Source organism: Onychomys torridus, chromosome 6, assembly GCF_903995425.1.
Source record: "Onychomys torridus chromosome 6, mOncTor1.1, whole genome shotgun sequence".
Lineage (NCBI taxonomy): Eukaryota > Metazoa > Chordata > Mammalia > Rodentia > Cricetidae > Onychomys > Onychomys torridus.
Genome location: NC_050448.1, coordinates 9,643,870 through 9,657,193, shown reverse-complemented (window position 1 = coordinate 9,657,193; position 13,324 = coordinate 9,643,870). Strand labels below are relative to the sequence as shown.

Genomic DNA, 13,324 nt, shown 5'->3' with positions numbered 1-13,324 from the left:
TTTTTGAAGAATTTTAGAAGACTTTGGGATTTTGGACTAGAAAAGTTACATTTGAATTAACAAGAGCTGTTGGGGTCCAACCCCAGATACCCTAGATACCCCTTTCCCAGGGTCTGTGGAAGGACTCTACAACTAGCTGAGACTCTGATTTTAAGAGTACTGAAAGAATATGCACACGTGGAGCTCTTTCAGTCCATTCACTCTATTCTAAATCAATTCTACAAGTGTCACTGGGACACCAGCTATATACACTTACAAGCAGTAATTCTTTGGCAATGCAATGTGAGGCTTCAAGTTTTCAGGGTCATAGAGAGAGGTGATAAGATTCACACGTGTAATTGTCAGCTTTCATGTACAATCCAAAGGGGGAATGACTAATGGAAGTTCTCTGGTAAGGTCAAGTAAGGGCTAAAATCAATCAGGGGATCTAAAGAGGAATTTATGTGCTCAGACTATAATCTTAGAAGTGGCCAGGTCAAAGGTTAGGACTTTGTATGTCAGTATAAGGCAGGAGTAAAGTAAAACTGTCTTGTTTCCTTTGTCAGCTACCTCGGCAGCCCTGGTTTCCAGCAGGACGGGGTGGGGGGTGGGGGAGTATTTTCAGTTACTAGGCAACCTGGGTAACAGCAGGTAGCTTTTGGTTTGCAAAAGCACTTTCACTCTGAGTCAGTTGCTAAAGGGAACCTTTAGATCTAATGATAACACCTGGGCTATGGGATAAAAGAGGAGGATTTAAGCTTAATTTGCACAAGAAACAATCTATCATCCGCCTGGCCTTGGTGGTTGTCTCATTGGGTCGGTCTTGTGAAATATTAGAGGGAGCAGCCTAATATTCTACTTCCGGGGGCTCAGGAGAGAACTGGGAATGGTGGCGAGGACTGTTTTCGGGAAATAGGATCTCAGCACACCGAGCTCCATAGTCTGCTTGCTTTAATTCCTCGGGGATAACATCCTCTCCACACAGCTCCAGTTCTGTTCTCGTGCCTAGCTCCTTTTTTGCCTGACTTCTCTCCATTTATGTACTGCTCCCTCTAAGTTCTATCTTAATTCTCTCTTCTTAATTCTGCCTCATCTAGGTCCTTCTCAGCTTGTTCTTACCCAGCTAGGACTTCCCCATCTGGCTCTTCCTCATTTCCATCTCGTCCACACGGTCTCTCTGGTCAAAATCCTCCTTATTCCTCTCTGTTCTCTTCTCTAAGTTCTCCATGTTCCTCCCCAAGTCTCTTAGTAGTTTAGTTATAAACCCAAGCAAGAGCAATCCCCTGGTCAAGCAAGGTCACCAGACTTGAATTCTACAGGGTCATAAAGGCAGCTAAGAATTATCCTCAGGCAGTGACCACCAGGCTTCCAGGGTCAAACGGAGGAAAAATCACGTAGAGGGGCAGTAATTGTTAATTGTCATTTGCAACCCAAAAGAGAAGTGACTAATGAATTAGCTAAAGGCTAAATTCCGGTAATATCTAAGAAGAGGGATCTTATGTACATAACTAATCTTAAACGTGATTGGTAGAAAATGTTAAGACTCTATAAGTTGCTAGGTCAATGGGAGAAAATAAAACTGTCTTCTTTTTTCCTGTGGCTCCTGTCTGTCCAAGCTATCTGCTGTTTTTCTGCAGGGTGGGGTATTGGTGAAAAATGGCTGCCCACTACAGTGGGGGAAGGTGTGCTTGGTTGCTAGGTAACCTATGAACATCTAGATACCTCTAGTGATAGTTAAAGGGAGATTTGGAACTAGAGGTAAGATTTGGGAAAGGAGGAAGTTAAGCTTAATTGGTACATCCGCCAGGCCTTCTCAGACAGGTAGTCTGGATGCTTAAGTCTGTTCTTATAGACTGATAAGGTACTTTCCTCCATCTGGGGATGGACCTGGCCAAATGCTGCCAATGATGATAATTACAGGGAGGCTTGAACTGGGGTTCTGGCTATGCATAGCTGTCAGCACAGAAGGTTATCTAAATATTCCTTCAGTAGAGGGGAAATGGTGCCCAATAAATGATGGAAAAGCTACAATAGCACACAAGAAATTCATAGAAAACGACTGATAATCAAAAGCCAAATATCACCAAGGCTCCTTGAGCGTCAGCTTGACCTCTGGAAGGCCCTTGGCTTCTTTCAGGTATTAGCTTGTCATAATCAGCTGAAATCCTACTATGTATATTTTTGCGGCTTGCAGCAAGTCAGTGGGAATATTTACCTATATCAGTAACTAGCAGAGGGTCGATCACCATCCCAGTAATTGCAAGCAGTAAATCACTTAAGTTAGGGTCTTGTGTTAATAAACTGGGGTGAAAGTAAGGATTTAAGGTTAGTGAGGTTAGCTTCTCTTATCTGTTGGAAAGGTGAGTTCAGGGCACGCTAGTGCTGATCTTCAGCAGTCTGTCCTTGGATGTTTGAGAAGTATCTCAGATGAAATTCTTTTGTCTGGAGATGTCCCTGGCCAGATGTCTGCTAAAGAAAACAATTACAGAAAAGCAGATTCCATGCTATAATGAGAGGAACAAAGGCCTGACTGTGAGGAAAGGGTCTTTGTTTGTGTCCCTGTTTTCACACATATGTCATCCATATGCCCCAAACTTGTAGGGAAATTGTGCCCAATAAATGATCAGCCACGCTGTTAGAAGTTCTTGGGAAAAGAATCAATTGGGAAAGCTGTAATAGCACACAAGAAATTTACTGCAGGAAACAGCTAATACATTCAAAATCCAGTATTGTAGTAGGAATCTTAAAAGTTCTTATTAATGAAATCAAACCTGAGGCCAGTTATTGGCGTGAACGCTGGAAAATCAGAGAAGCAGAACAAGCCACAGCTACCTCACCTCGCCAGTTCCTCAGCTGGTCTTGTTTCCTCAGACTGCAAGCTTCTGAGTCCTCATCCCAATGGCTCTCAGCTGAACTGTGCTGCTCCAAAGCCTGAATGCTAAACCAGCCAGATGCTTAACTGCCACGCCCACGACGGTGTCGCCCATGTGACAAAATGCCTTGGATGAGGTAGTTAGGTGGGAAAGGGGGGCTCGCAGCCTTCGGGTCTATGCCCCGGCGACTCCTTATCAATCTGCCCGAATCATGGTGCCAGGCTACACGGAACCACACAGATCTGCTTGCAGAGGCTGGCTGGCACTCTGCCTTCTTCTCTTTGCCTCTGTGATTATTGCTGTTTCCTTGTGTATTAATTCCAGGAAGTTAACTCTTAATGTTCCTGATGTGCCCCATAAAGAGAGTTATGATTCCTCAAAAGTGGCTTCAATACCCCCACCTATGATTCAAGCTCTTAGGCAAACAGTTCAAGAGGGTCCCAAAAGTTTGGGGGAATTCATGACTGATTTAGAACAAAAAGAACTTATGATTCAGAAGGATGAAGACTCTAGCGAAGAGAGAATGAAAGTAAAGGTTCAGCGACTCATAGGCAATCCACACGCGCAGCCGACAGCAGCTGCGAGGAAGCAGTTACAGGAACTAGCCATTTCTACAAGAATTATCCAGAGACAAATAGAGTTTCTCATCAAGGGTCTATGGTGGCAACCCCCTAACTTTAATCCTAGACATAATAATTACTTAAAACCACTACCTTTTATGGGAGCTTATGATAAACATGGGAACCAATGGGTGAATCATAATGGTATGAAAACAGAATGGCATAAGTTACAGCTCATGGAAAGGTTAGTTAGGTCCCGATCCCCCTGGTGCCTTCTCACCAGGCAAAGGTTAAAATATTCTCACACAAATGAGACCATGGTTAGAACAATGATGGGAAGGGTTTAATTTTGATACAGAACAAAGGTTTAATAATTATGTAGAAGGAAAACTACAGCTAGGGCCGTAATGTTCTCTGTCTGGATGAGAAACCACAAAAGGGGAAATAAAGGCTATACTCATGAGATCTGCTAATCATTCTGAGAAAAGTGTGTGACTACATTGTTGATTCTATGTCTATCACCCTACTGGCCGATTGCCATGTTTCCTCAAGTAACTGTATAAAATTCACTGTTTGGTCTGAGTAAAATTGCAGCAGCTTCACAGCATACTCTCGTGTCTGAGTAAAATTGCAGCAGCTTCACAGCATACTCTCGTGTCTGTGGCTGTCTGTCACTCGCCGAATTTCACTTATCCTGAGTACCTTCACCCCGTTCTCCCTCGGTCTGGTGGTCCAGCTGAGACCCAGTCCTCGGCACCCAGCCCCCCAGAAACATAATTTATTAGGAAGTCTTGGTGCTGCGTGCATCTGATCTTTGCCCTGAGAGTGTTTCTTATTTGTATGACTTATAGGTAGAAATGGAAGAGAGGGGCAGTTTTATTTTTAAACTTTTATATTTTCAACCAAGCAAGACAGGGAAATTTTTTTACCCAAAATTCATTCTTGACATTTCTCTGTATCCATATCTACATAGGATGTTGAAAGAAACCATTTTGGGAGATGACTTAGCAGTTGAGGGCACCTGGCTGCTCTTCCAGAGGACCCAGGTTCAATTCCCAGCACCCACATGGCAGCTCACAACTGTCTGTAATTCCAGTTCCAGGGCATCTGACACCCTCACACAGACACCGTCACACAGACATACATGCAGGCAAAATGCCAATGCACATAAGATAAAAATAATAAATTATTTTTTTTAAAAGAAACCATTTGATGCTTTCAACCTCCTACCTAGTCTTTATGTCTTTATTTGCAGCCATGTTCCTTTAGGTCTGCTTTCTATATTGCCCTCAGTGACAGTGCTGCCACAGTTGGTCCACTGGTCATTGTCCATTTCCCAAGTCATTTCCTCTGCTCTCGGGCCTCACCAGCAGTCCATGACTGCCATCTTCTGTCTGTCAGTAGATGGAAAAGGCCATGTGATTCCTCTTCCTTTTGTACCAGTTTCTGTTTCTGTGTAAGACTACCTTCCTTACAACTTAGTGAGTTGAAATCTTCCTTTTCACAGCTCTGTGAGTAATCAGGGCTAATGTTGCAAATGTCCAGAGAAGATAAAAGGGGGTAAACCTTTAGCAGCTGGGTTGAGAGAAGAATGGAGACACTCTTGTCTGTGAGGTAGATGGTAAACTGGGTTCTCTGCAGCACGGGATTGAAGATTAGACAGATGGAGGGAGTTTCCTATAAGCAAAGGATGGAGCACTGTAATAGTGGAGGGCCCACTTCAGGCCCCAGCGTTGCTCCAAGTGACTTGTTCATTGAGGAATGTCATTGTCCCCTATGTATGTCACCTCTTGACTTCCAGGAGTGACTCAGCACTTTGGCTGGTTAGTCAGAGAGGTGTGTCCTTGTCGTCTGTGTGTTACTGAAATTCAGCACTTACATTTAAGAGTAGCTCATGCTGGTGTCCAGCCCTAAGTAGGATATTTGTAACATCCTTCTCACCAAAGGCTCAGGGAGCATGTCAGAGGAGGGACATCTCAGAATAGGGGTGCAAAGACCGCATTAAGAGATTCAGGATGGGGAGGAGTACTGTGGAATGCCGTCTTTGGGATGTGACACGGCCTTTGCACCCATAAACTCACCGCAGCTATGAATACATACACAGGAGAAAGTCAGCAGGATCAGTCATCATTCCAGCAGTCTCAGGGGGCTCCTAACAGAAAGAAGACATTCGAGGGAGAGACATGTTGGGGTGGCTGGGAAGAACGGAGTTTGGAAGCGTTGGAGGCTCCTTGGGGGAAGTGGACTTGGAGTGCACATGATCAGGATGCATTGTTTAGATGTGTGCCATTGTCAAAGAATAAAAGATGTTGTATAGAAGGAAGGAAAGAAAAAGTAGAGGCTGGAGAGGTGGCTCGGTCGTCCAGAGCACTCGCTGCTCTTGCAGAGTACTGGATTCAAGTCCCAGCACCCACAAGGCAGTGGACAACTGTCTGGAACTCCAGTCCCAGGGGATTTGATGCCTTCTACTGACTGCCGCAGGCACACATGTGGTGCACCTACATATGTGCGAGCAAGACACTTATCAAATAAATGTGTCTTAGAAAAAATTTAAGTGGCTCAAGCTGGATTTAGTCCAGAGTGCTTTAGTGGTCTCCTCCCTTTGAGTTAGTTGAGCAAGGTCGTAATGTGAAAGAAATCTATGACAAGTCACTCCATGGAGAGATTCCAGCCATGCGCAGCGGGGCTGCCTTTGCTCCTCTTTTGAGTAAACTAGTATCAAGGGCTGATGATGTAGGCCTGTTGTCCCAGCATTTGGGAGACTGAGGCAGGAGAATTGTGTTTGAGGCCAGCCTGAGTAATTTACCGAGACCCCATCCCCAAACAGAATAAAACGTGAGTGAAGCTGGCTCCATACTTTGGTGTTAGAGTGCGTGCCAGGCCTGGTCCTGGGCTCTATCCACAATACTGGGGACAAAGAGGAGGCCGCAGACTGGCTGTTAACCCATCCAATGAGCTGTGCCAGCCTGAAGGTGTCAGAATGGGTTTGCTGGTGTGTGCGTGCATGTGTGCCTGTGTGCAGAACAGAGTGGTTTTATGTGTAGAAAATTTGGTGTCTGGGCCCCGTGTTTCATTCTGTACAACTAAAAATGTATGTGATGTCATCTACTTCAGAGAATGGGATGTCTAAGGAAGTATCTAAACATCTGTCCTTATAAATATCCCTCCCTTATTAGTTATAGAATTTGCTTACAGTTATCATACTCAGAGGGTGAAGGTCGAGCTGTACTTTTGTGTTTTTAGGAGATCCGTGTACAGTGTCTTCTCAGTTGGAATTAGAAGAAGCTTTCCGGCTTTATGAGCTGAACAAGGATTCTGAACTCTTGATCCATGGTAAGAGCCCTCACGGATGCTCCCAAAGCTGCAGTATAAACATGACTAAAGACAATGTAGGTGTCATTTATTATGTGTGCCCTCATCCCTAGGTACTTGTCCTTCCGTTTCTTTTTCCTGTGCTAGAGCAGCTAAAATGATTCTGCTTTTTATCGTCTAGGAGAAATGCATTATCTGTATATAGTCTTCCAGGATATTAAAATGTGATCTCCTAATCTCCCATTGTTTCATAACTTAGGCATTCCTGCACAGCTTTACAAGTGTGTGTGTGTGGGGGGGGGGGGTGTTGGGGGGGGGCAAGGACCACCCTTTCCTAGTTTAAACTGTTAGAGGAACAATTCAGGCAGGCAGGTAGCAGTTGTCTGTTGCCCTACAACTTGGGAGGCAGAGGCAGGAGGATCTTGTGTTCCAGGGCAGCCCAAGCTATATGGTGAGATCACATCTTTAGAGAGAGAGAGAGAAAAGAGAGAGAGAATTCAGTTTTAGAGTACTTGCCTAGCAGAGTCCTGGGTTTGATAAACTATTTCCTGTTCCAGGTGCTCTTACTCAGTTGTGGCCCTAATTCACCAAAGTACAGTCAGTGAACAAGATGTTCCTCATTATAAACATGCTTTGTTTGGTATGTTTATAGACTTTTTGGTTTTTCAAGACAGGGTTTCTCTGTGTAGCTTTGCACCTTTCCTGGATCTCACTTTGTAGACCAGACTGGCCTCGAACTCACAGAGATCCACCTGCCTCTGCCTCCCGAGTGCTGGGATTAAAGGCATGCGTCACCACTGCCCGGGGGTATGTTTATAAACATATAGCCTGGAATATAAGCTAATATTTTGGGAGTTTTGGTACTGTTTCTGATATTCACTCATTTCTAAATTGAATACACATCTTTTAAAAATTCTGATTTTTGTCATTTAATTCTTTGTTGTAACTAAGTTCTCTAAAACAAGGATTTTAAAAAGTAGTAGTTTCTTTAAGGACCAGAAGAAGAAAAAATAATTATTGACAAGGGACTAGAATTAGTAATTCAGGCTTCTAATATGTTACCTATAGACGTATTTGTTTTCACAGGAAATTGCTTTATATATAGGCTTGGTAAAAGTGAGAGCCTTCAGTAGACTAATTTTGGCCATGTGATAAAATTCTGTCTTGAGTATTATAAGTCACTTTGAATTTTGGATCAATTTTAATTCTGCTTAATTTGTATTTTGTGATTATGCTGTTAATTAATTTTAGTGAATTTTCTTTCAGTATTTCCTTGTGTACCAGAACGTCCTGGAATGCCTTGCCCAGGAGAAGACAGTGAGTGTTTTTAGTACTCTGTACATTTGAAAGAGTTACTCAAAATGAAAAGAAACAGAACTTTTTGTTTTGTTTGTTTCCTAGACAAGGTCTCTGGCCATCTTGGAACTCACTGTGTAGCCCAGGCTGGCCTCCACTCAGATCTGCCTGCCTCTGCCTCCTGAGTGCTGGGATTAAAGGCGTGTGGCACCATGCTTCCCTTAAGAGATAGAACTTTTAATTTGTTTGATTTATTCTGTTTCCTCAGTCTAATTTAGAACATATTAGCAGCTGCCTGAGCTCTGCTTTTGCCAAATGGAATTCATCTAGCTACATCTTACATAATTATCTGTTGTGCATATAAAAGGACAATTAAGTCATGTGGCTTCGTGTTTTTTAATTTTGGATATTTTCAAATCTGTAGAAATTCTGAAACATCTTTGAAAAAAAGATACTTACATATCACTTGCCCAGATTTAACAGTACTTAGCATTTTCTGTTTACCTCTGTACTTGCTTGTGTGTACACATATGCATGACTTCTAAATCTAATAACCCACTTGTTACATTCATGTGTTTGTTTGCTTGTGCTTACTATATAATGTGAGAAAAATTGCCTTGACACTTCCCTTCTAGGTAGCGTTGTAGATGTCACATTCTTAGGAATTGTTATAGAATCTCCTTTTCATTTATGGCTTCTGCATGCATGTATCCATGACTTTAGGAGTAAAGAAGAAGCGAATGTTTTGCTTTGACTTATGTGAAATTTCCAAGTCTAAGCTTCTAGTTTTGTGACTTAATACTCTTTAGTGAGCAAGGAAAGCAGAGTTGTAAAGTTAGAATGATGTAATGTGTTACACAGGAAGGTGGGATAGAAGAAATGGCGGGACAGCAGGCAGGCGGTAGTGAAGACCTGGGTTTGTAGTCAGCTGGCGATACCAGAGTTGAAGCCACGCCGGCTGTCTTTACAGGGCTGCTGGGGAGAGGGGCTGTCTTCTCTGCCTAGAGCCAGAATGGTGAAAGAGTTGACACTGTAGCACACCCTGTGCAGAGCTCCATGCCTGTGGATATCCATTGTAGGTTTATGGCAACACGCTCTCCGGGTGAAATGCCGTTTCTAGGCTTCCCATACAATGCATGCTTATTTACCTTTTAAAATGAGTGGTGGAGGTCTGACACCACCTTTTCCCCAGGAAAGTAAATGTTGAACTAGAGTATAGAGGAAAATTGATAACCATGACTGTGGTCTGTTGGCCCTTTAAATTCTTAGACAGCAGTAAACTATTTAAATGTGGGTATATATATAAGCTCGTTTATAAGAGCATCCAGTAATGTGCTGGCTCTCTAGAGAGTGTAGACCCAGGCAGAAGCACCTGTGTTAGTGTCAGGAGTCACGCCACAAGGCTTCCAGTGTGGTGACGGCCCTGGCTGTGTCCCCAGCTCTGCAAGCAGAAAAAAGACTCTAAGAGCATGGCAGCTGGTACTTTCTACCTTAACTTGAAATAGTGAATTCAGTGCTCCTTCTGCTTTAAAGTAGTTTAGAAATGTTCCTTACTAGACAGTGCATGTCATAGTGATAGATAGCCAAAATTACAAATGGATTAGGTTTGATAATTTAGAACGTCTTCCGATGTGTTTTAGAAATAGTGATGGCACTCACCTTTAATCCCAGCACTCAGAAGGCAGAGGCAGGAGGATCTCTGTGAGTTCGAGGCCAGCCTGGTCTAAGGGAGTTCCAGGACAGCTAGGACTGTTAATATAGAGAACCCTGTTTCAAAAGACCCCCCCCCCCCCCCCCAAAAAAAAGTGTTTCTAGGAGCTGGAGACATGGCTCAAAGGTTAAGAGCTTTAAGAGGATCTGGGTTTGGTTTCCAGCACTCATGGTGGCTCACAACCATCTGTAACTCCAGTTCCAGGTGATCCAACTCCCCTGTCTCACTTCCAGAGTACTAGGCACACACATGGTATGCATACATACATGCACACAAAACTCTAATAAATGTTTAAAAAATTAAAAAGGATAATAGATATATAAAACTTTTTGGAGTGCTAGACCAGGGTCTAGCTGTGTGGTAGAATGCTTATGTAACGTGTGGGGTCCTGGGTTCAACATACAGTATTATACCAAAAACAAACCAAAAAGGACAAGTTTATCGTAGATGGAGTTCTGTGAACTATCACTTACACATCACTTCCATGAAGTAAAGCGCACCTTTACAGTGAAGAAGAGATGCTCACAGTCACTACTTGTAAGTGACAAGGTGGTTATCAGTCGTGAGCACTGTCACTCTGCCATGTGTGCCTCTTTGATGTAATGTCATGAGGAAAAATAACAATGTCTATTTTGTTATTTTATTTTTAATTGTGTGTGTTCATATCGGTGTAGATGCCTGAGGAGTAGAGAGCATCTGATCCCATATATATATTTACTATGTATTATATTTTGTTTGGTTTTTGTTTTTTTTTTAAGCTGAGGATCGAACCCAGGGCCTTGCGCTTGCTAGCTAGGCAAGCACTCTACCACTGAGCTAAATCCCCAACCCCTATATATTATATTTATTATAATATTATATAAATATATATTTTATATATATATATATATATATATATATATATATATATATATATATATATATATAAAACATTTAACAAAAGAGTAAGTGGTAGCTCGTAAAGCAGGTAAAGGATGCAAGTATTTACTTCTTTAGCTTGTCCAAGAACTTCGGTTTTTCTCAGATGTTAGGGGGGAAATCTCTTTAAAATAAAGCAGTACTAATTATTCCAAATTGGTAGCCCTGGTGTGTGTTTCTAGCTAGTACTTTAGCGAACCCATTTTACATTTTCAGTTTCTAGTATGTGTAACTGGTTTTTCCAGCAATAAATGTCATGGAAAAGTCAGGTGTAGTTAAGTAGCTTTTATTCAAACTTACCCTCTTTAAACTTTGGATCTCTCTTCAGAATCCATTTACCGAAGAGGGGCACGCCGGTGGAGAAAGCTGTACTGTGCAAACGGCCACACTTTCCAAGCCAAACGGTTCAACAGGGTAACTTAACTCGGTTGGATTCTAATGCTCTGAGACATCTGTTTATATTTGTTTTCCCTTCCTGTGAGAGAAAGATGGTTTGTTATTAAGTCTCGTGAGTCTCCTAAGGAGGTCAGTAAGCAGGAAGGCCTTGGGTCTGCGGCTGTGCCTCCTCGGCATAGACGGCACTCGCTCTCACCACCCAGCACCCTGCTTCACCCCAGCCTTCCACTCGGATGGTCCCAGTTTTGAACGGTTCTCATTAGAGGTGAATGAATGCCGTCAGTCCTAGGTTAAACTCCTCATGTTTGCACCTTACTTCCAAATGAGTCTGAAAAATACAGATTTGTAGAGTTAGAGGAAATTATGTTTAAGTATAATTCAAAGCAGGCAGAAATTATCAGTTTATTGTGTAAGCCCTTTAATTCACTATTTTTTCCCTATTATTTTTTCTTAATCAAGTTTTGTTTTTATATGAACAGAAGTAGACCATCTAGAAATACTTCAGTTGATTTTGATTTAAATTGTTAAGTAGAGTATGAAACCGAATTTGTAGCTAGTACCAGAGGACGGACTGAACCGTCGGTGTTCGGTGAGAACAGCGCCTGCACAAGACCCCGGAGATTACAGAAGGACAGAGCCCTAAGAGTGAGCAAATGGAACTCAGGCTTCAGACAGATTAGACAAAAGCTGATTTACACGGCTCCATTTCCTTTTCTATACATATATTCAGAAAGTGCAGATTTAACAAAAGGTAGCCATATCCTTTCTAATTCACTATTTAGAAAGCAGTAATAGTAGCAAACACTTGGCTAGCTTTACTAGGTACGAGGCAGTTTCCTAAGTACTTTCCCTGTGCTGATGCACTAAATAAATCCTTACAACAGCCTTGTGAAACAGGTACTATATTTCCATTTTATAGATAAGAAAAAATGAAGTTAAGGTGCAGCCAGTAAGTACAAAGCTGGAGTTTGAGAGCAGGCAGTTTGTTGGTGTGAGCCTGTGTTTAGAAACACCCCCACCCCTTTTTCAACACAGATTCTAACTGTGTTGCTACAGTTGGCCTGGTACTTGGTATAGCTGAAGTTAGCCAAGAACCCATGGAGTCCCTTTTGTCTGCCTAAGTGTGGGAGTGTGGGAGTGCCTGGTTTAACTTCTTTTGTTAACTGTACTTTTATGGATTTCATTTTTACAATTAACATTATTTCCTGAATTCATCAATATAAATGAATGCCCAAGATCCCCAAACTCTTATTGCCAGTGACCCTGGCATCACCAAGACTTTGGACACTGAGTTCTCTAGGAAAGCAGGGTTTGCCCTCTGCATAGTCTGGAAGGCTGTGTGGCTTATTAGCCATTTTTCCTGTGTTCATTACTATGAAATTTTTGTGAAGATATTCATGTCTCTTTGAAACCTACTGTCTTCTGTTTTTCGTTTTTTTTCCCCCTACTGATCTTCAGTAGCCTTTGAAGAAAAATCATGTATGAGAAAATTTTGTTTCTTTTGATTTTGCCCTGTTTTGCTTTTTTGAGACAGAGTCTCACTATGTAGCCTTTACTGGCCTGGCACTATGTAGACCAGGCTGGCTTTGAACTTACAGATCATTATGCCTATGCCTTATGAATGCTGAGGTTGAAGGCATAATGAGCAAGCTGTTGGGAAATAACTATTTTGTTTTGTTTTGTTTTTGTTTGTTTGTTTGTCTTTTTGTTTGTATTTTGAGACAGGTTGTGTAGCTTTGGCTGTCCTGGAACTTACTCTGTAGACCAGGCTGGCCTGGAACTCCCAGCGATCCACTTGCCTCTGCATCCTGAGTGCTGGGATTAAAGGTGTGCTGCACCACCACTGCCTGGCTGTGATAAAATGTTCTTGAATTTCCTCTTTGCAGCGTGCTCACTGTGCCATCTGCACAGACAGAATCTGGGGGCTTGGACGACAAGGATACAAGTGCATCAATTGCAAACTTTTGGTTCATAAGAAGTGCCACAAGCTTGTCACAATTGAATGTGGGCGGCATTCTTTGCCACCGGTAAGGCATCGGGTTTTGTTTGTTATGTATGTGTGTAGCATGCTTCATTTAACAGAGTTAAAGCAGGAAGGTATTATAGAACCACATCTTGGGAAATACAATGTGTAGGAGTTCTTCACATTCCACTTAAGATACGCTTTGGAAGTCTTGAAATAGCCAATATCAAATGCCATCCAGGCAATATTCACGATTTTAGTTGTCTGATAAAAGTTAGAATTTTTTATTCGGAATCAGGATTCTAACTCTTCTTGA

General features: G+C 42.3%; 1 protein-coding gene across 1 annotated transcript in view; it reads left to right on the top strand.

Annotated features, from left to right (window-relative positions):
• The window catches only part of Prkci (protein kinase C iota), a 59,965-nt gene that overhangs the window by 28,016 nt on the left and 18,625 nt on the right, over positions 1 to 13,324 (top strand). Inside the window, exons 3-6 of the mRNA XM_036190829.1 lie at positions 6,656 to 6,745; positions 7,991 to 8,041; positions 10,978 to 11,063; positions 12,932 to 13,072. Coding sequence (XP_036046722.1) covers positions 6,656 to 6,745; positions 7,991 to 8,041; positions 10,978 to 11,063; positions 12,932 to 13,072 — 368 coding nt within the window. The remainder of the gene's footprint in view (positions 1 to 6,655; positions 6,746 to 7,990; positions 8,042 to 10,977; positions 11,064 to 12,931; positions 13,073 to 13,324) is intronic.